General features: G+C 46.9%; 6 protein-coding genes and 1 pseudogene across 6 annotated transcripts; 3 read left to right on the forward strand and 4 right to left on the reverse strand.

The window, feature by feature from the left end:
- The first annotated feature begins 56 nt into the window (after window positions 1-56).
- LOC112876713 (50S ribosomal protein L18) lies at window positions 57-1676 on the forward strand. The gene is made up of 4 exons (XM_025940882.1): window positions 57-335; window positions 433-536; window positions 605-757; window positions 836-1676. Exons 1-4 carry the CDS (start codon window positions 209-211, stop codon window positions 986-988), a joined length of 537 nt encoding a protein of 178 aa, XP_025796667.1. The 5' UTR covers window positions 57-208; the 3' UTR covers window positions 989-1676.
- Window positions 1076-4279, reverse strand: LOC112873410 (annotated as a pseudogene).
- Window positions 4280-4453: 174 nt separating this feature from the next.
- On the reverse strand, window positions 4454-6443 carry LOC112876711 (pentatricopeptide repeat-containing protein At5g15300-like). Its single transcript, XM_025940879.1, has one exon. The coding sequence runs from the start codon at window positions 5990-5992 to the stop codon at window positions 4475-4477; it is 1518 nt and encodes a 505-aa protein (XP_025796664.1). The 5' UTR covers window positions 5993-6443; the 3' UTR covers window positions 4454-4474.
- A 1728-nt stretch (window positions 6444-8171) lies between these two features.
- LOC112874340 (O-fucosyltransferase 3-like) lies at window positions 8172-12108 on the forward strand. The gene is made up of 8 exons (XM_025937615.1): window positions 8172-8578; window positions 9057-9124; window positions 9220-9308; window positions 9393-9555; window positions 9638-9927; window positions 10758-10962; window positions 11193-11350; window positions 11481-12108. The coding sequence occupies exons 1-8, from the start codon at window positions 8416-8418 to the stop codon at window positions 11716-11718; spliced, it is 1374 nt and encodes a 457-aa protein (XP_025793400.1). The 5' UTR covers window positions 8172-8415; the 3' UTR covers window positions 11719-12108.
- Window positions 12109-12621: 513 nt separating this feature from the next.
- LOC112874341 (ribulose-phosphate 3-epimerase, chloroplastic) lies at window positions 12622-16313 on the reverse strand. Its single transcript, XM_025937616.1, has 9 exons — window positions 16073-16313; window positions 15352-15460; window positions 14858-14998; window positions 14651-14764; window positions 14090-14168; window positions 13422-13531; window positions 13286-13342; window positions 13107-13176; window positions 12622-12966 (listed from the first exon to the last, which is right to left on the reverse strand). The coding sequence occupies exons 1-9, from the start codon at window positions 16165-16167 to the stop codon at window positions 12917-12919; spliced, it is 825 nt and encodes a 274-aa protein (XP_025793401.1). The 5' UTR covers window positions 16168-16313; the 3' UTR covers window positions 12622-12916.
- Window positions 16314-16888: 575 nt separating this feature from the next.
- On the reverse strand, window positions 16889-19045 carry LOC112874342. The gene is made up of 3 exons (XM_025937617.1): window positions 18778-19045; window positions 17944-18017; window positions 16889-17296 (listed from the first exon to the last, which is right to left on the reverse strand). The coding sequence occupies exons 1-3, from the start codon at window positions 18958-18960 to the stop codon at window positions 17218-17220; spliced, it is 336 nt and encodes a 111-aa protein (XP_025793402.1). The 5' UTR covers window positions 18961-19045; the 3' UTR covers window positions 16889-17217.
- Window positions 19046-19762: 717 nt separating this feature from the next.
- LOC112876911 lies at window positions 19763-21612 on the forward strand. The gene has a single exon (XM_025941090.1). The coding sequence runs from the start codon at window positions 19763-19765 to the stop codon at window positions 21386-21388; it is 1626 nt and encodes a 541-aa protein (XP_025796875.1). The 3' UTR covers window positions 21389-21612.
- The last annotated feature ends 2175 nt before the right edge of the window (window positions 21613-23787 follow it).

A 23787-nucleotide genomic window follows, 5' to 3' on the forward strand; every position in this document is an offset into this window, starting at 1 on the left:
CTACTGTGGCGCCCTGGCGCCGGCCCCCGCCCAAATCCAGACATCCCTCATCTCTGTGTCCGGCTATCCCTCCCGCCAATCATCGCGTCACGGCGACGACAAAACCGCCTGCGCCCCGAACGGGCTACGGCAGCGTCTCGCGCGCCCGCGCGGCACACCTGTTCGACGAATTGCCCCGCTAGGCCGCCAGGCCGGCCTTCCCCGCGCCATGGCGTTGCCACGCGCCGCGCTTGGCCACCCGTTCTCGCCGTGCCACGCGCGCCCGGGCTTCCGCCTTTCGACCTCGACGACAGGCTCCGGGCCTAGCTTCGCGTACTCCCGAACGCAGCATCCCGGTGAGCAGAGCCGCAGCACGCCGTTCCGCTCTCGCGCCGTCTGCCCATTAGCACAGCTCATGGCGCGCGCGTTCTTATCTCTGTCTTGCCCGTGCAGCCGTTGGCGCGCCGCGGCGCGCGTACCCCAGAATCGAGGCGACGGCGAGGCGCGGCGCGCGCACGGAGAGCCCCAAGGTCAGGAACCGACGGCTGCAGAAGAAGGTAGGCTTCGATGCCCTCCGTCTGGGTTCTCAGGATAAGGGCCAGCGGCTCAACGGAATGTGTTGCAGTTCAATGGCACGGCGACGAAACCCAGGCTGTCGGTGTTCTGCTCCAACCGGCAGCTCTACGCCGTGCTCGCCGACGACCACAACAAGAAGATCCTCTTCTACGGCAGCACTCTGCAGAAGTCCATCTGCGGCGATCCGCCCTGCAGCACCGTGGTAAGCCGCCGTCTTCTTCCCCGCCTGAAATTTGCGTTCCGGTGGGCATGCGTTTTTGAGTTGAGTTTGCCTCGACAGGAAGCTGCCCGGAGGGTTGGGGAGGAGCTCGTCAGGGCGTGCGAGGAGCTTGGCATCTCCGAGATCTCCTACGACCGCAACAGCTTTGCTCGAGGCGAGAAGATGATGGCGTTCGAGGTTCCCGTCTCACAGCACGGGTTCCTGCCAAGATAAGGAGGCACCAGGCTTGCACTGACAGTTCACCGTAGCAGCTTATTCAGGAGACGAGAAAGGAAGTTTGCTCCATTCCATGTGATACTGTAGTTTGTATGATCCATCAGTCCTTCAAAATCATGTAGTTCATATTTCACAGCAGTCAGTAAGCAAGTCAGGCATTGCCAGCAAAGACAGTTTCTTCCGGCGCTAGACATGATGGAGAACCGACTGCTCAGCCCTCGTTACATCCTCTGAATTTATTCATCTAGATGAAGACGCTGAAAGTGGACATAATAGGTACTATGTCCTACGGCGAAGCTGTTGAAACTGGGAGTTTTGTTCCCGACCTGTGGAGCAACCATGGATTCTGCACATCTGGATCGACGAAAGTTTTTGCGAGGAATGGTATAGCTTCATCACCGATCAATTCTTTACACAAAGCTACCCGTTCTGACATGCTTGATCCTGGACCGGAGCACCAGTGAAGAATGCCAATATCAGTTGGCTATGCCAAGCAGCAAGTCATGAATATCACTTAGACCAAGCACAGCTAGACAAGAAAATGAATGATCCACCAATAAACTTTCTTGGTATTTTTAAGTTCAAGTGACACTATTATTTAGAAATAGAAAACAGAGACAAAGCTGATACCTGTACTCACAGAAGCAAGCATTTTGCTCATTCTCAGGTTTGTCCCAGTTATGCTACCCAGCAGGCTCTATGCAGTGATCCATAAAAGTCTCTGCAAAAACAACCCTCCCAAAGGGCTCCCAAGACCGACCTAGGTACATGTTCGCAGCTTCGCCATTACCAGTAATAACACACCTAGATGGTATCATTTCACTTAGCATGTAACCTCGCTATCAGAAGTAAAAGGAAATGGTAAACTCACAAGCTCAAGGAAATATTATTATGCCGCGTTACTGTTACTGTTATGCAAGGCGACTCAATTTTGAAGATTGCGATAAGCTCACTCTAATCTCTAGATAATCACGTAGTAGGTTTCCTTTAAAAGTTAATAGTGAGAATACGGGTGGGTAGTAAACTCACTTGAAGAATACAAATCCAGTTGATTAGGAAGAGGACTTCCGGCCATGAGCAGTAATATATCCTGTTGATTTGCAGTGGATATGGAAATGCTCCAGAAGGGCAGTAGAATCCCCGAAGATAAAGTCATAATTACCTTCAATGTAACAGTTTTTGAAGAAATGCTTTTCACCATGCAAATGTAAGATTTCCTGAATGATTTTGCATAGCAAATTAGAAATCTGAAAGTAATAAAACAATAAACTAAATAATGACCGATATGTTTACGCCTCCATACTAATTGGCACCCAAGGAGATCACAACCCATGCAACATTCTTGTGTGGTATAAGCATACTACAATAGTATAATTCCAGTATTCTACTAAGCTACCACCAGAGGCGACTGGCTGACAAGTCAATCCAACAAATGTGATTAACCAAAGCCTCACGCTAAAGCTATATGGTTATACAATTAACATGCATGAACCTTTATGCCATTACGACGTATTAGACAACAACCACATTACGAGGCAAATAAAAACATATCTAAAAGATCCTATTTCTTGTAACAGGAAACTCAGGTAAGAACATTTTGCGAAAGAAGGAGACATCCAATAAACATGCACAATATGATGAAGCACATAGAGCTAGAGTGCAAAAGAACCAACAAAAAAAGAAAAGGATGCCAAAAATAATGAGCTGACGCAGGTATGCAGCCAGGAAGGAAAGAAAAGTACTTGCCACCCCAGGAATCGGCAATTGTAGAAAGCACACCTATCTGCTGTGATACAGGCTGCAGCTGCTTGCCCAGACACCTATAACACAGAAGTTCACATCATTACATTAACACTCACTGACTGACCCGATTCACCATAGGTACCATATAGATAAGTCTGCTAGGATAATACATGGGGAGCAGAGTTCTTAAAAATGACATTTTCTGCAACGAAATCATCCCCCTCCACAATAACTGTTGCACTAAATGTTCCTGTACCAATCACTTCTTAGGACTGGTGAGAGAATAGATATGGAATATGTGAGGAGTATCCAGAAAATTAAAGGCAAAAGGAGAAAATCACAGATTTTTCATGATTATTACATCCGATGTGTGGTAGCAGTACAGCCAAAGTAATCCCAGTCAGGCTTATCACTTCGTTCAGATTCAAAGAACTGAAGTGCACACCACTGTTCTTTTGAAAAGATATATTTCATTGCTAGCAGTTTCTCCTGCCTGAAGAAGATTTCAAGGATGTATAGGAAAATTACTCACTAACGAGTTGCAGTTTGTTAGAGGTATGTATCACTCGAGTTTGAGACCAAAAGTTATAATACTCAAAAGCCACAATCGTGCTGATCACCATGACATACTAACACTTTCATAAGGGATACAAATATACAATAACCTCATTTCAGCAAAAAGGTTCGTGTCTAAAGCTACATGGGCACTAGCAGAGTAGCAGTACTAAAAAGTCAATACCCTTTGTGCATCATACTGTACCTGATCAATGCAAAATACACTTGTCACCTTCACAAATAATATTTTCACATCAAAATGACATGATTGTTACATATATAAGTAATAGCAACCCTTACTTGTTAAGTGAGATTTTTACCAGGCAGTGTTGTAATTTCTCTTAGGGATAGCAGATACATGATAGACTGTCTATTCTCTAAGGTTCATATCTCATCAAGTAGGAGGCCAGCCAGAAGGGGCACTACCTGGGTATGCTTGATGCGAGTAGCCGTGTTATCACAGCAGATCACAGTGTCCTTTATTTCCGATCCGGCAAGGTGATGAAGCTCTTGGTCTTGGGAAAGTGCACTAGTTGCCGGTGCACACCGGGGGCAATCCTGATGATAGTGCGCACTTGGTTGTTCAGTGGCACAGCATCCACAGCATCCTGCAGACTTGCAAACGAGCCAACTCCATCATAACCAAAGGCTGCTAACTCGGGAGACACAACAACTAAAACCCTTCTATCCCCCATTGCTCCTTATTTCCCCCCAAGTCTTTGGTTGAAATGTTTTGGCTCATAGAACTGTTGGAAGGATTGGATTTTATGAAGTCTAATCATAATCCTTCAAATACTCTATTTTATGAAGTCTGATCCTTCAAGGTTCGGTGCCACCAAGGCTCCATACATGATTGCTTTGTACTTTCCTTGCTGATGTGCAGGATATCAAATAAACAATTCAAGTGATAGCTATAGATTTAGACTATCTGTAAGATGCATTCATAAAGACAGAATTTGACTATGGTGCACTGTGCCTCTGTACCTGTCACCTGATTCCAGCGTACCCATCACTGAGGAAGAACTGATGTACATCAGTCATTAAAACGTCACTAGGAAGGCAGAGAAATATTGACATGTAACCAAGCCTTAGGCATCGTCTGGTTTGAAGCAAAAATCGATTGATATATCCCTCCAGGAGAGATTAGCTTGTGATCCAAAGGCTGACCAGATAGGCCTCGGAAAACTACTGTTGCAGACAGGCAGTAGTCCAGCTGCTCCAGCCTGTAGTCTTCTTGGCCCCGGTTTCATTCATGGCCCGTCTAACCTCCATGGCATCTGCTGTTCGGCCAGCGGCTGTGTACATATCTATGAGCAAAATGTAATAACCACCCTCTTGCAGGTTTAGGCTCCTTAGCTTCTGGACTGCCTTCTCTGCCATGTCAATATTGCCATGCATCCGGCATGCACCAAGTAACACACCCCAGACTACATCATTGCTCTGAATCGGCATTTGCTCTATCATCTTATATGCTTCCTCAAGTTGCCCTGCCCGACCAAGCAAGTCCACCATGCACCCGTAGTGCTCAATAGTGAGTTCAACTTTGCCATAATTTCCTCTTTGCATCGCATTGAACATAGTGCGCCCCTCCTCAACAAAGCCCTTGTGTGCATACACGGTGAGCACTGCAAGCAGTGTCACCCCATCTGGCTTCACAGAATTGTCATCAACCAGCATCTGATGAAACAAAGTAACTGTGCTATCCACATCACCATGTGATGCATATGCTGAGATAAGCGTGTTCCAAGATGCCAAACTCCTCACGGTCATCCCGTCAAACAAAGCGCGCGCTTCAGTTAGGCAACCACACTTAGCATACATATCCATAAGTGCATTGCGGAGTGAAATCATCCAACCAAAACCATTGGAATCAACATACTGCCGCAAACGCTCCCCAGTTGCAAGGTCGCCAAGTGCAGTGCATGCTGACACAACACTCACCATGGTCACCTCGTCTGGCTGCACTGGCATTGCATCAAACAACGCCAGGGCCTCCTGTGGACGCTGTGCCTTGGCATAGGCAGAAATCATGGCAGTCCAGGAAACGACGTCCCGGTGCGGCATTTGGTCGAACAGCGTTCGTGCGGAATCCAAACGGTTGCCTTTGAGGTGCGCTGTGAGTAGCCCCGAGAAAGAGACAACATCCCGGACGGGAATTTCATCAAACACACTGCGGGCGTCGTCCACGGCAGCCCGAGACGCGTACGCGTGCAGCAAAGCATTGTGGACGTGAGCGTGCGAGCTGCGCGCACCGAGGCAGCCGTGCATGATCGCCTGGGCGTGTAGGTCAGAGGGTAACCGTCCCGGTGATTGGCAGCGCGAGAAAGACTTGAGGACGAAGGTGAAGGTGAAGGCATCGGGCGCGGCGCCCGCGCGGCGCATTGCGGTGAAGAGCTCGATGCCAGAGCCGGGCGAGGAGGAGGTTGCGAAGCCGCGCATGAGGGTGTTGTAGAAAAAGGCGAGGTGGGAAGCGGCGGCGGAGATGAACGGGAGATGAAGGGAGAGGAGCGAGGAGGCGTGGCGGAGGTCACCAGCCGGGGATACCGCGGCGAAGCGGAGGAGCTTGGCGAGTACCTTGGTGGCATCGTCCGTAGGGAGGATGTGGCGGCGACGGATGAGAGCGGCATGGAGGAGCCGGAGATCGCGCTCCGTGGAGCACCGGCCGGAGCAGACAAGCAAATCCGCCGGCGAGATCGATGGCATCACGGAAGCTGGCTGCCAGGTGGGAGAAGCGCGGCAGTAATCGAGGAGGGCGTGGCCCTGCCGAGAAGAACGTCTCCGGCGGGAAAGTGGGTGGCGCGAGCCGCCGGCGCAATCGCCTGGAGCGAGGAGGTCGTTGAACCATTGGCCCGATGATTCAATCTTGCCCGTACAAGTTAGATCCAACGTCTATGGGTACCCCACCAAATGAAGCATTGCCTATTTACACAAAACTCCCAACAATTTACACAAAACCTTCTATATTGGATCGCGAACCGCGATCCGATACTAATCGCGATCCAATCCAGGGATTTTTGCGTAAATATATCCAACTTTTTTGCAAAACACCCCCTGTTTCGGGTGCGGCGCCCAACGGCGACGGACTCAAGCAGAGGGAGGCGGCGCACGGCGACGACCCGCCGAGGAGGAACCGTGGCGAAGAGGTGCTCACAACATATTACCGGAACGGAGATCTCGAAGGGTCTGTCGTCGAATGCGGATATTGCCGCGTTTTCATCCAATAGATGCCGTGGTTCGGAGATCAACGAGCTTCCGTTTTGGGGGTTTCCGGCCGGCGGTTAACCGGCGGCATTCGGTGCTCGCGAAAGGTGCCCAGAACGTTCGGAAGAAGATTGGAACGCTGCTTTTTGGAGATCTAATCGAGGGAATCGCTATTGGTGGTGGTGAAATTCGAGATTGTCCCACCGTGGCAGCATTCGCCGTGGTGTAAGGTGCGTTCGTTTCCTAGGGTCTAAAGTTTAGAGGTGTCACATCAAAGAGAATCTTATCATTTAGAAGTATTAAATAAAGTCTAATTATAAAACTAATTGCAGAACCCCAGGGCTAATTCGCGAGACGAATCTAATGAGGTATATTAGTCCATGATTAGCGGATGATTACTGTAGCATCACTGTGGTAAAATTATGGATTAATTAGGCTCATTAAATTTGTCTCGCGAATTAGCACCCATCTATGCAAAAAGTTTTATAAACAGATTTTATTTAATACTTCTAAATAGCAAGATTCTCTTTGACATACGCAACCTAACACGAAGCCGGAGACAAAAAGGTGTGGCTGGGGCTGGAGGGATGAAAATGACATAGTGAATGACTGAGAGGGAGGCGCCTTCGAAACAGACGGAGGTGGAGGCGAGAAGATGGGAACGGAGGCAGAAAGACAGGCTTGTTTTTGTGGTGTTCAGTCTCTGGCCTCGTGTGTGAGTTCATCAGGCATCAGCCATTAGGAGATCTCTTGCTGTCGTTCACGTAAACAAAATTGTCCAGGGATCATATTGTTGGAATACGTTATCAGGCCTTCGTGATAACACATCTGTTGGGTTTCCGAGATTCAAACTTTCCCCTGTAAATTAGTTGAACTTTGGTCGAATTGTGAGCCGAGACCAGACTCCCAGGCTATAGATTGCCATGCTGTTCTCCGTTTTTCTGATGGATTTCAAACATCATTCAGCTTTCCTTTATCCGCTTCCAGGATTATCCGCCGCGATATTGCTTTCTTCGACCTTTGGCCACCGCGGATGAATGCCAAATTTTGGCAATGTAAAACATCATCTTACACGGCGACAGCACCCTCTCCATCACAGCAGCAGAATGACCACCTGCCCACGCAATTTCGGAAGCAATAACGAGATCAGAGTGATGAGCGAAGCACAATAGTGCATGCTACAGTAGATTGCTAGTTCTGCCGCGCTTCCCCACAAATAGGCTTCGCTTAACATTTTCAATCAGGAAGATGGATTTGCCCAATCATGTTGTAAATCGAGAAGCCTGCACAACGAGTTTTTCACACATTGTTCATAGCTAGGAGATGTTGTGCTTTCAATGGTTCACCATACCATGTCTTTGTAAAATTTAAACTGGATCCAAAATTAGTTCTGGTAAATATTCTTCCAAGTGCTTAAATTGCTTCTACTGTGCATTCTTTCGAGCTGTTAAATTTTATGCAACTCCATCTCTAGTGGCAACCATCCAGTGACAAGCATACAAAAGGCACCGTTTGTCAAGTAGTTATCTGGTTCTCTTCCAGTAGTCTTTTTTGGGCCAGACCTAAACAGGCTAGACAACTTTGCACAGGGTCCATGAAAATCTGGAGTGTCTCCCGGCCAGTGGTCACCATTCCAATCCTACTCGTAGGAAGAAAGTGAAATCAAAGACCCAGAAGCCAAGCGCAAGCAGCCGCCAGCGACTGCGACACCTCCACTCTCACGGTCGCGGCCTCGCCTCCCCCGAGTCCCCACTCCCCCCACTTGGCCAACAAAATCACCGCACCCCACCTCCCCGGCCGTCGCGAATCTTCTAGAACATTCTCAAGCCGCCGGAAACCGAAGCCGCCGCCGCCGCCAGGACCCGCTCCAATGCCCGCTGCGATCGGGAGGCGGCCGCCCGCCCGCCGGGTCTAGGCTGCGTGCGATGGCGAGGTCGAGGCCTAGGGTTTGGCTCGTGACGGCCTGCGCCGCGGTGCTGCTGTGGGCCTCAGTCGCGCAGCTCGTTGCCGTCGGTCGCCTCCTCCTCCTGTTCGGCGTCGCGGGCAACGCCGATCCTTCGCCGCCGCCGTCCGCGCTTCCGCCCCCAAGTGCGTGGTTTCTGGATTGTTTTTTTTCCTTCCTGAATAAGTTCGATTTGATTCTGGTCTTATCACTCTGTTTGCATGGGACTTCTTAGAGTACCGAGGAAATGGAAATGGAAAAAAAAAACCCCCGCGAGTTAGCGATGAAGTGTACGGTGGATGCATTTGTGATTGTCCGTACGCAGCTTGGCAGTTGCACGTTTGCTAAGCTGCAAATGTTGCCGCCGAATGCTTTCATGCGATTAACGAGATAAAAAAATGTTGCCTCGGATAGGCATGCCAAACGTATACTGCTGTGTAATGATCCTTTGATGTTGACATCATCATTTTTTTTCTGGAGGCACTGTTGTGAAGTTGCATATATCCTCATGTTTTGTCGAGATGAACTGTTGTAGGCTCTGTAGATGAGTTGGCTATATATTGTGGCTCCATTCAATTGCTACTGCAATATGGCAATTTCAACCGTTGTTCAATTTTTTTTCAGGAATATACAAGAGCAATGGTTATCTGAAGATATCTTGTAATGGGGGTCTGAATCAGATGCGATCAGAGGTCAGTTGTTCTTTGCTTTACTTCTTCCACTCAACTTCTGATTTCCTTTTTCGTTCCTAACATTTGTTGCTACTTGGAACCTTCTTGTATTTCAGATATGTGACATGGTGGCAGTGGCTCGTCTGCTAAACCTCACGATGGTTGTCCCGGAACTTGACAAGAGATCATTCTGGGCTGATCAAAGGTAATCTTCTTTTTCTTGGAGAGGTACACTATGCAACTAACCATATTGATATCTAAAGTGATTAATGTTCTATGTGGTCGACAGCAATTTTGGAGACATATTTGATGTGAGGCATTTCATTGACTCATTAAGGGATGAAGTGCACATTATTAAACAGCTTCCAGGGAGGTTTGGTGCAAGAGATTCAGACGTTATACTTCAAATGCCACCTGTGAGCTGGTCAGATGAAAAATATTACTTGCATCAGGTTTGGAACTCATCTGTGATGCACCCTTATTTTCATGGTAAATGCATCACCTAATACTCTTGGCTATCTCTCATCTGTGCAGATCTTACCACTGTTCAGAAAACACAGTGCCATCCATTTTAACAAAACTGATGCTCGGTTAGCCAATAATGGTATCAGTACAGAGCTTCAACTGCTTAGATGCCGTGTTAATTTTCAAGCACTGAAATTCACCCCTCAAATTGAGGGATTGGGGAATAAACTAATACATGAACTTCGAGCTAAGGGATCATTTGTAGCCTTGCATTTACGCTATGAGATGGATATGCTGGCCTTTTCTGGTTGCAACCATGGTCTTTCACCTGAAGAAGCTGAGGAGCTAAAAAAAATGAGGTTTGTGGCTAACCCTGTGCTGCCTTACTGAGTAGCATAACTATCTTTTGGATATGACTCAAGTAGTTCTTTGTAGGAAGCGGCGAGTTATCATATTACTTGAATGATCTTTATAATTTGTTTGGTGAAAAACTTATTACGTTCTGTACTTGTCTGCTAATGTCAAATACAATGCATAGATATTGTGCGTAACAGGCCGTTTCCTGTTTTTCTCCAAAGCAAAAGCTATATGATTTGATTTTGTGTTTCTATTCTAAGCAAGGTGTTTGTGACATCACTGCTGTTCTTAGCAAAATGGACTACTAAAATGGCCATCAATTCTTGGCTTTGTTAAATTAGTTTAGTGACAGCTTATTCTGCTCTTACTCATTTTGAAGAGCTGAGTACAAAATGATGCAGAAAGGGACACCACATTATTGAGTTATCTTCATGCCTTCAATTCCAATCCATTGAACAGAATTGCATAAAGAAAGAGACCATCAGTACTAACCATAGAATCTAAATCCTACTGTGTAAGAAATTTGATAAATCTCAGTACAATCTATTACCAACATATATCTTGGAAACAGTGAAAGTAACAATATAAATTTATTTATTCTTTATTGACATCTATAGCGTATTAGGTAAACAAGTCATCGATATTGCAATTTTTTTCTGTTCTAACTGTAAATGAGAATAGGATTCTCGAATGATGTGGTTTCAACCCTAGTATACTCTCCATGTGGTCATTATTAGTTAATACTGTCTGTTATTAGAGTTGGCCTGCAAGTATAGTAATGTTCACTAGGTGCTATTTTTCAAGGAGCTAACCATTTGTTGTTCCCAATCAGATATGCTTATCCATGGTGGAGAGACAAAGAAATTGATTCCCAAGCGAAGAGGTCACAAGGACTATGCCCACTTACTCCTGAGGAGACATCACTTGTTTTGAGAGCCCTGGGATTTCAAAAGGATGCTCTTATATACATTGCAGCTGGTGAAATTTATGGGGGAGATAGGAGACTAGAACCACTACGAGCTGCTTTCCCCAAACTTGTAAGTAGTTTTCTTTGTTAAAAATATCTGTCTGTTATAGCACCCCTTGTCGTCTCATGGCAATGAATCTTTCGCAGTTTTTTAGCATACCGTTGTTTATAGTGAGATTTCCCCTGTTTTCTGCCAACCCCACAGTTCAGTTCTCCCATTGCCCATCATGTCTGGAGATACCAGTTTTTTTTCATCATTCTGTCAAAATCACTGTATAAGCAATACTGAATAACTTTCAGGTAAGAAAGGAGATGCTGCTAGACTCTGATGTTCTGCGTCAATTCCAAAATCACTCTTCCCAGATGGCTGCACTCGATTTCATTGTATCCACAGCCAGTGATGTTTTCATTCCCACTTTTGATGGTAACATGGCAAAACTTGTTGAAGGCCACCGAAGGTATGGACATATACAGCTAAGGCCATCTTATTCAGAATAAATGTACAACCAGTTCTCTCGTGCAGTCAGTTTTTCTTTAAGGAAATCGATTATCTGGTTATTAAATACTTGTTTGGATTATTACCGACAGGTTCCTGGGTTTCCAGAGAAGTGTGGTGCTAGACCGACGGAAATTAGTTGAACTTCTAGACCTATACACCAGCAACACAATCTCTTGGGACAATTTTGCATCTTCTGTTCGGGAAGCTCACAAGAGCCGTGTAGCCCAACCATCCTGCAGGCGGAAACTTGAGAACAGACCAAAAGAAGAGGATTACTTCTACGCTAACCCCCATGAATGCCTGGCTAATTCAAGCTTGTGCAGCTAAACCAAGTTTCCAGTCTCTGTAAGATGAGCAGATGAGGGTGAAATCACTTGCAACCTGGTGGAGGCTAGCAGTCGTTTTGATGTGCAGGGGACTGAAGCTAACGGGCACAACCCATCACGATCAATTGACTGACATTTCTGATGCCTGTTGTATAGATCAGTTTTTTTTTTCGCTTGGCTATTGATTCATTCGCTTTCCAACATGCCAAAATAGGGGCCTGTTTGAAGCATGTAAATTTTGGCTTGTTGTCTGCCGTACCTCTTCATTGATGATTACGTCGTGATAGTGAAAGGGAGATTTTTTTTTCCTTTTCAGTTACTTCTAATTTTACCAATGTTTAGCGGAAACTTCGCTTTTAAAATTGTCATGTCAGTGCTGGAGTGTGCAGGACCTGCCTTTATTTCACGGAAAAGACATGCCAATTTGCTCAAGGTTTCGATGAAGACATTACTGTTAGCAAAGCCTTTTGTCATCTGAACTGTAGTTGCACTTTCAGTACATCAGTATGGGTCTCATCTCATCTGGACTGATCCGTCTCGACCCAGGCCTGTGGCGTTGCGTAAGCAATAGCAACAGCAGCAACGCAGCATGCCGGCATGCCAGTCTCTCCCTACTCCCCATCAGGGCACAGCTACGGTTCATGCTTAACGGAAGCTTTCAAGCGGACGCAAGAGAGGCAACAGGGTTTTCTCCGGCTCCGTTTGAGAGGTGTGGTAGCCGGAATGGCGTCGGAGTAAATTGAAGAGAGAAGTTCACCGTTGATTAATGAAATGGTTTAAATGGCTACGAAAACAGTGCTAAAACTACTCCTGAGAACTCGTAATAATCACAAAATAGCAGCATGAAATGCATGTAACGTACTCCCACAATCCCCAAAGTTCCAGACGGTTTAACAGTGGAAAATTGGGGAGGCAAAACTGCGAAGGCCCTGGTACCAGGGTTTCAATCAACTGCCGATGTACACATGGCCGGATTTTCGCCAAGAACGATCCCGTGTACGTTTTAATATCACACAACATTCTGGGAAGCAGTACAAGGCAGGCACCCTCGAGGAAAATGAGGAAAGAAAAGGGATATTTCTTCACCGCCTCCGTCTTCTTTGATGTCCAATATAACGTATGGCTCATCAAGACACACATCTATACAAATCGCAGCACTGCTAAACTTGCACAGGGTAATTGAGTACAGTTCCAGTTCCTCATGCCGGTACAGCTACAGGTCTTTGGCTGGTCTTGATTCCTTTGATAGCTGCAGAACAAGAGGTGGATCAATAAGGATTTTAGTACCGGTCGGTAATGTATAGTTGATCCGGAATCTATATGAAATTTCAAATTCAGAATATGAAAAGTAGACACTTGAACATTGATGACACTGAGAAGAAACCATGCCTTCAGCGTAGTCTGGAGCCCCAAAAACTGCAGAACCAGCAACAATGGCATTCGCCCCAGCTTCAATGACCTGTATGTAAGGAGATATTAGCTCCTAACCGGACCAGAAGTGCAGGATTGATCCACAAGTGCAGTATAAGTTAAATGCCAGCATGAAAAAAAAAATCTAAAAATGTCACCTTGTAGGCATTTTGCGGACCAACACCACCATCAACCTCAATCCAGGGGTTTACTCCCTACAAAACAAGAAATTAAATTTTCGATGCTTTGACTCTCAGGGCAGTGAGAATACTTTCAAGCAAACTGGGGATATACCTTCTCTGCACATAACCTTCTCAACTCTGCAATTTTCTTTACTTGACTCTCAATAAAGCTCTGGCCACCAAACCCAGGATTCACAGACATAATCAAGACCAGGTCGACAACTGCACACAAAAAAGTGATGTAATGTAATTAGAATGACAGTGCATGTGGGCTTACTAGTAATTGGGCTAGTGATGAAGTGATGAGAAAAGTAGTTAAATGTATACTCAAGCAACTGCAAACTTTTACTGAAAGACCCTCTAATTCTGTCCAATGCAAACCTTAAGACTACATGGTGGGTAGCCAAGAAAGTCTTCCATGTGGTCAAAACTGTCATCATATTCCCGCAAGCAGAAGCATAATTTGCATCTTAATAACTAAAAACATTATTATTGTTGTGCCGGTAGAAAAAAAGCAAAATCAGTGGCTAAATAACAGGGGTGAGTAGCCCGGTTCACACTTCACATGCCTACTCGGATGGACTTGTAATTCCTCCAATACCAATCCTCAACAATCATCATTTACTATAAATTATTAATAACTACTTAAGTATAGGGCTTTTGGAACCTAATCTGGCAAGAATATATTTCTAAACCTGGTCTAGTAACATCAACAGATTTTTGGAACTTTACATACATGTCAAGATATCATAGACACTGAAATGAGCATCACGATCTTACCATCAAGAACGTAATCTATTGCGGTGAGTGGAGTCGCTGGATTCAAAACAACTCCTGCCTTTGCTCCTAGACTTTTAATCTGACAGAAAATGGAAAGACAACATCAGTTGCAACTTTCATCATGACATTAAAAGGGATAACATGACACCACAATGACTGGGACATTCAAAGTTCTGCAAAGGAACTTGGTGTGCCAGGTAGTCCTAAATCACAACTATAGTACATCTTGGAACATATTGGTTGTAGGTCTAACAGTAGCAAGTAGCAACTGTGCTCCTATAGTAGGATCCTAGTAATAGTTCAACCTTACAAAACACATACGAAAAGGCACTCTCCTTTTGGATAGCAGTCCATGCTTCTATGCTAAATCATAAATGAACGAAAGTACAGTGATGTGTTAAGGTAAAATGTTCATTGAAGCCATTTTTATTGTATAGCATCATGTAAGCAGGAAAAAACACATTCACTGGTTTGTATCCAAATAAAATTGAAGTTATCCATACTGAACTCTATTCTCGGAGACATTAACTTGTACAAGATGATGGTGGTGCAAATGTTTACCTGATTGACTGTTCGGTGCAAATGGATGGTTGATGATTGTTCACAGTGGACACTAACAATATCAGCACCCGCCTTAATAAAATCTGGGACTCGCTGCTCAGGTTCCACAATCATCTGCAATAAATCCACATCCAGCATGGGTCAACAAGGGATGAAAGTACAGCACGTTTAAAACCAAAAACTTGACTGGGGCTTCCAGAACAGTACCAGATGTACATCCAATGGAAGATCAGTCACTGGACGGAGAGCATCAACAACCAAAGGTCCAATCGTGATATTTGGCACAAATCGTCCATCCATGACGTCAACATGAATCCAGTCGCATCCTGCCACCTCCACAGCTTTTACCTAGTAATAGTTAAATAGCATGGCAGGATGAGTATGAAATATTTGCCAATTGACATCAACAAAAACACATATTGTTTCCATGCGACAGCTTATTCTATCGCCTTATTTATTGTGAAAGATTGGGAAGAAGCTTCTAATGAGCTGGTGGAACAGGAATACATTGTGTAAGGCCAAATTTGCTGAAAAATTGACGAAGATGGCACTACCAATCTATTCCTTCAATAGTAGGCTAACATGCGTGTGGTAATGTAGTATGTATTATTCACAGGTAGCTGTCAGTTCACAAGTAATCGTCAGTGTGATAACTCATCTCAAGGAAATGGAGTTTGGTGGATTCTGGTATCTTAACAGACCTGTTCACCAAGCTTGGAAAAGTTTGCAGATAGAATGGAAGGGGACACAATGATGTCATTCTTTGAGAACTTGTCAACCCGAGCTGATGCCCTCACTTGGAATGCCTTCCTGGAAACCACAAAACAAAACATAGAGGCCTTAAGCTGACATTTAATAATGAACCGAAGTAAGAACCAAACAACAAATTCATCATCACGTGGCCTGACTAGATTTTTTTTTTGTGGGGGGGGGGGGGGGGGCGGGGTTGGCTTCCCCTGTTCTCTCGTTAACAGGTAACATGACTGAAGATAACTTAACGAGCATCATCATAACATGAGAGCTGTGAACTTAAGCATATGCTAGGACGATCTATTGCATTTCCAGATTGACAAATTCCTCCACAAGCAACATCGGAGTAATCAAGTAACACACGCAATTAATACCCTCACTGCCAATCATGATAAGAGATATTCGGTGCCAGGGACTCAGGCCATTTGATCCAGAGCGCACAATCCATGTTCTGCTTCGGTGACAGCACAGCTCACAGTTTGCAGCAGCGCCGCTCGGAGCCATCGGGGGCGGCAACGTAATAAGGGGATCGCTAGCAACTTCCTACGAGGGACGAGACGCGACTGAATCGAACGGGGGGTCAAACCGCCCGCGACGTGCTACTACCACGCGCGCGGTCGTCGGGGCGGCCAGACGGGGAGGAGAGAAGGGGCGGCGGCGCGTGTGACCGACCTGGGGGCGGAGAAGACGAGGCCGCGGCGGTGGCCGAGGGAGGCCGTCCGCAGGGAGGCGAAGCTGGAGCACAGCGACGACGACGGCGACGCCATCTGCCTAGCCACCAGCTCTTCCGCCTCTTCGTTTGGTGCACGAGCAGCTTTGCTCTGGGGGAGCCGAAACGCTTCGGGTCTAAAAGCGATTTGGTTTGGTGGGGGCGTCTACGCGTCTGCCTGCTGCGACGCGAGGGGAGGAGAGCTGGCTGGAGAAGGCGAGGCCGAGGTGAGCCGCCAGTCGGTCGTTATCCGCTCGGCCGCGCGGGCCCGACCCAATCGGGAGCCGCCGGGCCACAGAAATCGCAGCGTTTCCGCCGCCGTCCGCGCCCTGCGCGTTTCGTCGGGTTTTTGGGTTGGTGGCGGCCGAGCCCACCGACCGCGGTTTCGTCGTCTACCTCGGAACACTTTTCCTCACCTGTCGCTGCGCGGCCTGGGCCGGGCGTCTGGGTGTCGGCGGCCTGGCCTGTGCCGCCCGCGATTCCGCGCCGAAGTGGGACCGGAACAGCATCAGGATCTTCGCGGGAGCATCCGCTGCAAACCCGATATCTTCCGCTGTTGGCCTTGGCCGCTGGAATCGAATATGCCACCTGTGAATTGTGACAGATTTTCTACGACTAAAATACAAAAGGAGAATCAGAGATCATTTGCTACAGGACAAGCAGAACTTCTGTTTCTGGAAACGAAACAAACGAAACAATCACTCTCATGCTGCAACGCTGGTTATCCTTCCACACAAGCAGCAAAAGCGAAGCCATGCCCCAAGCTCCAAATCAGGATATTCACATCTAGATCCCTCTAATATGGTGAATTATCGGCAATATTTTTTCCAGTTTCTGACGATTACAGCATAAGGCAAACAAATCCTCAGGAAAAAGGCGGCAAACTGATAGCAGCTTGACAGAATGGTCCTAAAGACATCGGGAGTAATACAATAACGTGCCCACCCTTGCCAAGAGCAGATAAAAGTTTGAAATGATACTATGAAATCCAAGTTACAGTAAGTGTACAATAATTAAACGGGATGTGAGAACTTTGGTTGGTGGTATTACGATATCAAGAGTTCAGACATAGCTTGGTGCACAAATTAAAGAGGAAAACCCGAACATTTTATGAGCTTGATTCACTGGGGTTTCCTCTTTCTCCGCTGCAGCAGTAGAAGTGAGGTAGTTTAACTCGGCCACAACACCTGCAAGCCACAAAAGAGCATGACAGTGGCAACATGTCACAACAGGGACGGGAACAAATGTACCATTGGATCTGTGCTTGTTTTGTTAGGAGCATTCAGAAGATGAAGTATTTTTTTTCTGCTACAAAGTTCAGGAATTTTGCTCTAATTATTCTACAGTGATATGACAAGAACCACATGAAGCAAACATCAACAAAGTATGAAGGAAACCAAGACTGAAAACTGAAATGGGATAACCATTTTTCAGATCATGCGAAGGCAACAGATATACAGCACTCAAATTACAACAAAGCAAAACTGTTGATATATGGCATGACAAATGTCTAGATCAGTAACCTACTGTCCTAGACTCTGAATTTTGGAAAGTACATTGAATTTTGTGCGCCACTTAAACACTCTCTATGTATTGATCGCAATACAGTCTAAAGGGTGAGGACATTGCTAAAAGTAGCCTGTATGTTTCTATCTGATCAGTCCAATAATTCTGCAAGACTACAACTGAATGATAAAACAACTAGAGTCGATAACACTCTTTTGCATAGGGAAAATTATGATAATTACTGATATACCAAATTACTCGGTAAAGACTACCAATGAGTTGAACAAATTAAATAAGAAGCATTAGCAAACTTAGCTTTTAAATGTACCTGCAACGGACAATCACTGGGACAGGCTTTAGGGCTTTGGGTCCATTCCTCAAGCCCTTCTTGTACTTGGAGACCTGAAATGCATAGAGTATAAGGACCTCTACTGACATCAGTGCCTAGAAAAGGTGAAAACCATAAACCAAAGAACAATTTTCTAAATTCCACAATTGAAGCATGTGGCTGGTGAAATTATGCAGATTTTACTGAAGAACAAGCATATACCAGGACAAAATATGATCTATCTTAAAGATAGTTGGATTCATATGTTGTTATGACAGAGGTGCAAGCCAATGTTTTTTTCCATGAAATCAGTCTACTGCATACATCTAACTTCTGGAGGGTGTTAGATGATCATAGCATACGCCTGAAATCAGAACACCTTCTCAGTAATTGTTCAGTGTTTGACTCTATTTGTTTCCTGATTTATCACACTGAACTAACAGTATCATGATGATTTACACCTCCATCGACATGCTACTCAAACCATCAAACACATAAAAACCAGTTTATCAAGTCTGTTGTTAAAACAAAACTAATACTAGTTCTGATAATCTGTACCGCATGTGTTTGCAAATCATATCAATACCCCTTAAACCCGGCCTAAGATAGTTAATTCTTCAGGTGCAAAGAACAACATCTATCTCTATGATCCACTGGTACAACAGTTCGAAATGACACATTTCTGCTAACAGGCAATTCAACGAACACCTAGAGCGCACCACACAATAACACACCTCCAACCGCGATCACCACGACAAGACCACACCTAGCTAGGCACTTGGCAAATGGCAACAGGCTTGAACGACAAAGTATAACAAGGAGAAGCGGATACACCTTCTTCTTAGGAACGGCCATGAGCTCCATGGCGGGTCCCACGGCGGCCCCGAGGCCTGGGACCACGAGTGACTGCGCCTCCGCGAGAAGGGCAGGGGGAGGAGGCGGTATGAGGGGAAGGCCAGAAGGCAGGCGAGGCGCCGCCGCCGCCGCCGCACGCCGGAACCAACCCGCCGCCGCCATGGATCGCCTTTGGGGTTCCGGGGGTTAGGAGCAGGTGGGGGAGATCCCAGATACGCGTTGGAGTGGTGTTGATCTGGCCGTTGAGTTCTAATCGGTCGGGCTAGATGAAGCAGAAGTGGAACCTGAAGGCGGAGAGCTTACGAATACGTAAATGGCCATGCAATACGTATTTTTTAAGCTGAAACTCCGCACAAAGCAGGGTGAAAGACTGTAAAGACCGGCTGAACTTCAGAGTTCAGACTGATATTTGCTCAAATGCAGCCTGCATTATTTGTTTCCTCATTTCTAATCAGAAACTAGTCAGACGATTATGAATGAAAGGGGTGAAATCCGTTCTGTGTTGTTGCTTCGTGCTTCTTGTGTATGTTGTGTAATGTGTAGATATTGATGAAACAATCCCCCAATGTAGTGCATTTCATTTCCGCCTTATGGCCGCGTCATCGTTCTTCTACTATTGCTACATTCAGTTTTCAAACCCAACCATTCTGAATTTCCGAAATCATTCGTATTAACACGCAATGAAAAGCGCCATTACTGAGCCGACCTCCACTCACAACTCATAGCCGTTACGCCGGCTACAGGAGTCAAGATCCAGCCGTTACACTCCACAGCATTCAAAATTTCCCAACCCAAACCAGCACTCCGACATCGCCGCGCCGCACCCACTCAGTCCTCGCTCCTCAAAGTCCTCGGTGGCTCAGTGCGTGCAGCGTGCGCCACACCCAGCTTCACCACCAACCAACCAGCCCAAACAAACTGCATTAATCCCGCGAGCGGCACCCACGGTCCCCCACCCCGAGGGATGGCCGGAGTCCGGGGCGGCGGCCTCGACGACGAGACGCTGCAGCAGCTGCGGAGCCGCGCGACGCAGCTGCTGCTCAAGGAGGACTGGAGGGAGTACATCGCGGTCTGCTCCCGGATCGTCGACGGCGCCTCCGGCGACCGCCGCGTGCTCTGCTCCGCGCTCGCGCACCGCGCCGACGCCCGCGCCCGCCTCGGGGACGCCGCCGCCGCGCTCGCCGACTGCGACGCCGCGCTGGCGGCGGACCCGGTCCACCCGGGCGCGCTGCTCTCCAAGGGCACGATCCTCCTCGGGCTCGGACGGTACGCGCTCGCGGCCGACTGCTTCCGCGCGGCCGCGCTCGCCGCGGGCAGCGGCGTCGGCGGCGCGGACGAGGCGCGGGAGCTCATCGAGCAGTGCAGGCGGCTGAAGGCGCAGGCTAGGAGCGGGGCGGTGGACCTGTCGGAGTGGGTGCTCGCGGGGTTCGCCGGGAAGTACCCGGATCTCGCAGAGTACGTGGGGCCGGTGGAGGTGCGCCGGTCTGCGCGCGGGGGACGAGGGGTTTTCGCGGTCAAGAACGTCGAGGCGGGGGCTACTCTGATGATGGCCAAGGCGGTGGCTATCGGGAGAGGGGTGCTTCAGGACACCACGGACGGCGGTGAGAAGATGGTGGTGTGGAAGGACTTCGTTGGCAAGGTGCTCGACGCCGCCGAGAAGTGTCCGAGGACGGCGGCTCTGATTCATACTCTGTCCACCGGAGAGGAGCAGCAGGACGATCTTGTCGTTCCGGAGATGGCATTGTTTAGGCAAGAACCCGAGGATCTCAATCTCACTGACGGCACCAACATGGTGAGGGAGGGGACACAGGAGGTTCTTGATGTAGACAGGATATTGAAGGTGCTCGATGTGAACTGCTTGACCGAGGACGCGCCAGCCGCCGATGTGCTCGGGAACAATGGTATCGTCAACTGCGGCGTGGGGCTCTGGATCTTGCCGTCGTTCATCAACCATTCTTGCCACCCCAATGCCCGGCGCACTCACGTCGGAGACCATGCCATTGTCCACGCGTCCAGGGACATCAAAGCCGGGGAGGAGATCACGTTTCCCTATTTCGATGTGCTTGTGCCGGTGAGCAAGCGCAGGGAGGCATCCAGAGCTTGGGGATTCGAATGCAAGTGTGATCGGTGCAGGTTTGAGTCCGAGGATTGCACTCTTAAGCAGGAAATACTGAAATCAGAGAACGATTTGGTCAACGGAGGAGACATGGGAGCACTGGTGGTGCGGCTGGAGGAAAAGATGAGGAAGTCCATGGCGAAGGAGAGGCGAAAGGCGTTCTTGCGCGCATCGTTCTGGAGCGCATACTCCGCCGTGTATGATTCTGATAAGCTGGTGAGAAAATGGGGGAGGCGAGTTCCGAGCGAGGCCCTTGTAGCAGAGAGCATTGCTGATGCGGTCGGTGGGAATGAGAACGTGCTGAGAGCAATGCTTAGGGGTTCCAAGGATGCCAATGGCTGCGGCAACTGGCTAGAGGTGGAGGACAAGGTGGTGAGGATTGGGAGGGCAACCTATGGCAAGGTGGTCAAGAGGCACGCAATGAGAGCTCTCTTCAGACTTACACTGGATGCCAATAACAACATTAACCTTTAGATTTTGATCCTGTTACTATTAATTTGTTCTCTAGTTGAGCAGCTTCCGATAGGTTTATTTTGCCAATTGTTAGGAATTTATGCAGCAAATATTTAGGTTTGCACAACATTTATAATAAGAGGGTGAGCGAGAATCAAATATCATCCAACATAACATCCATGAGAGCTCTATTTTCATGCTCTCTTGACCTTGGTTTCATATTGTTCTCTCAGTGTTCGCATGAATTCTCTCATACCTATATCCATGTAATTTGTGAAGTGACGTTCTTTAAACTTCATGTAATTTTATTTTGAAGTTTGCTGGGCCAGCTTCACCTCGCCTCGCCCTCGCCCGCACGAGCCAGCCTCACCTTGCCAGCTAAAGCGAGCAGAAATCGCTCTCCGTCGGAAGCAAGCAAAAAGCTTGCCGGCGTAGACCCCGAGGAGCACTAGACCAGAAACCAATCGACAGTTTTCTTGCCTACCCAGGAAAAGCATGGTGGCGCAAGTAGGGATGACAACGGCTACAAATGTGTTGGGTTACCCGCGAAAATTATTTAAATCTATTAAAAACTCATATTCATGATGGGCATAAAATTTTATCCAAGCTCAAATCTGTCGGGTTAATGGATACCCATGGATCGCCCATGACCGAGAATGTCCATTTACGTATTGGTTGCACCCTTATCATGGTAGAAAATTGTCAATAATCAATATATGCATATTCTTCTCATTGTCAACTATGCTTCAATTTAAACAACTAAAAGAGACAATATATTTATCAAAGCAACAAATCATAATTTGCTTAAACATGGAATGAGCAATAAGTCTATAAAAATACTAGAGGAAATAAAATTACATGTAACAGGTATAGTACCTCAAGTGCCAATGGTATTAACAAGTTTGTTACAAGTTCATAATAAAATGATGGTATTAAAATCAAGTGTGTTATAAGTTCATAATAAAATAATGGTATTAACATCAAATTTATTATAAGTTCACAATAAAATGGTAGTATGCAGTATGTTGCATCAGGTTAAAAAATCCTCGGGTTTACGAGTTTGGATACTATAGGAACAAACCCGTGCCTATAAATCCAATGGGTATAACTTCTTACCCGTTAACGAACCCATGGATCTAAAAATAAACCCAAATCCATATCCTAATAGAGTAAAAACCTATCTAGTTTCAGATTTCGGGTACCATTAACGAACCCACGGATCTAAAAATAAACCCAAATCCATATCCTAATAGAGTAAAAACCTATCTAGTTTCAGATTTCGGGTACCATTATCATCCCTAGGCGCAAGGGATCGAAACGCGCCCAAACTGTTTTTCCAACATTCATTAATAAGGAGAAAAGGTTCATAGGGCGCCAGAGGCGCCAGAAAGCTACATCCTGCCCCGTCAGAGTGCTGGGCCGGCCAGGAAGGAAGGAGGATTACATGGCTTGATATGGAGTAACATTTGTTCTTTTATATTTTTTTATAGTCCCTTGTAGTTTTTCTTGTAAATAGCTTCTCACTTTATTTTCTTTTATAAAATCAATCTCGCTAGAGATTTCCCCCAACTGTTTTTGTTCAAAGAAGGGGAGGGACGAGCCGGCCATAGAAGAGGTAAGGAAGAAAAGGAGTCGTACTCCTATTCCGGTTCGATGTGGGTTTTTTTTACCAAACTTGTCCATATTCTCGTAGTACATGTGTATGTATCGGAAGAACATCCCTGCTCGTAAGATATTGATTTGAGTAATAAAGAGAAGTTACACCATACTCCAACAGTCCAAACGAAATTAAAAAACACTCTAGCTTTGTCCGTTTTATTTTAGTATTATTATAAGCTGTGACGAGCTGAAATTGGGCCGCCTTGGGCCTTACCTTCCCTTGAGCTGTCTAAAGAGAATTTTTTTAAAAAAAAGGGTTAAAAAGAAATTAAAATTTGAAAAAGGAGTGCCGGTTTGGAATATTTCGAAAAATGGGGGCCTCCCGCCCAATGAAAGGGCGGGATGAGAGTTGCCGCCCACCCAACGGGCGGGGGGCCGGCGGGGGGAGGAAAACCTCTTCGCAGGGGCCTCTTCACGAAAATAGCCAACATCCCGCCGTTCCAATGGGCGTGGGGTCTTCCGAGGGACGTCCCGCCCGCCCAACGGGCGGGACGTTCTGGGCCTCCAGCCGTTGCAACGGGCGGGACGTTCTGGCGAGGGGCATCCCGCCCCCCCCCCCCAACGGGCGGGAGGTCGCCGGGAGGGGCAACCCGCCCTTCCAACGGGCGGGATGTCTCCCCACCACCTATTTAAGCTCCCCCCTAATTCTCATAAAATTCATCAAAAATCAACAAAAAAGAAAAGGAGGAGAGGAGAGGAGAGGAAGCGGCGAAGCCCTGTCCACACGTCGGTTTGGAGGTATTATAATCGTATAATTATTA

Source organism: Panicum hallii, chromosome 9 (assembly GCF_002211085.1).
Source record: "Panicum hallii strain FIL2 chromosome 9, PHallii_v3.1, whole genome shotgun sequence".
NCBI classification, from domain to species: domain Eukaryota; kingdom Viridiplantae; phylum Streptophyta; class Magnoliopsida; order Poales; family Poaceae; genus Panicum; species Panicum hallii.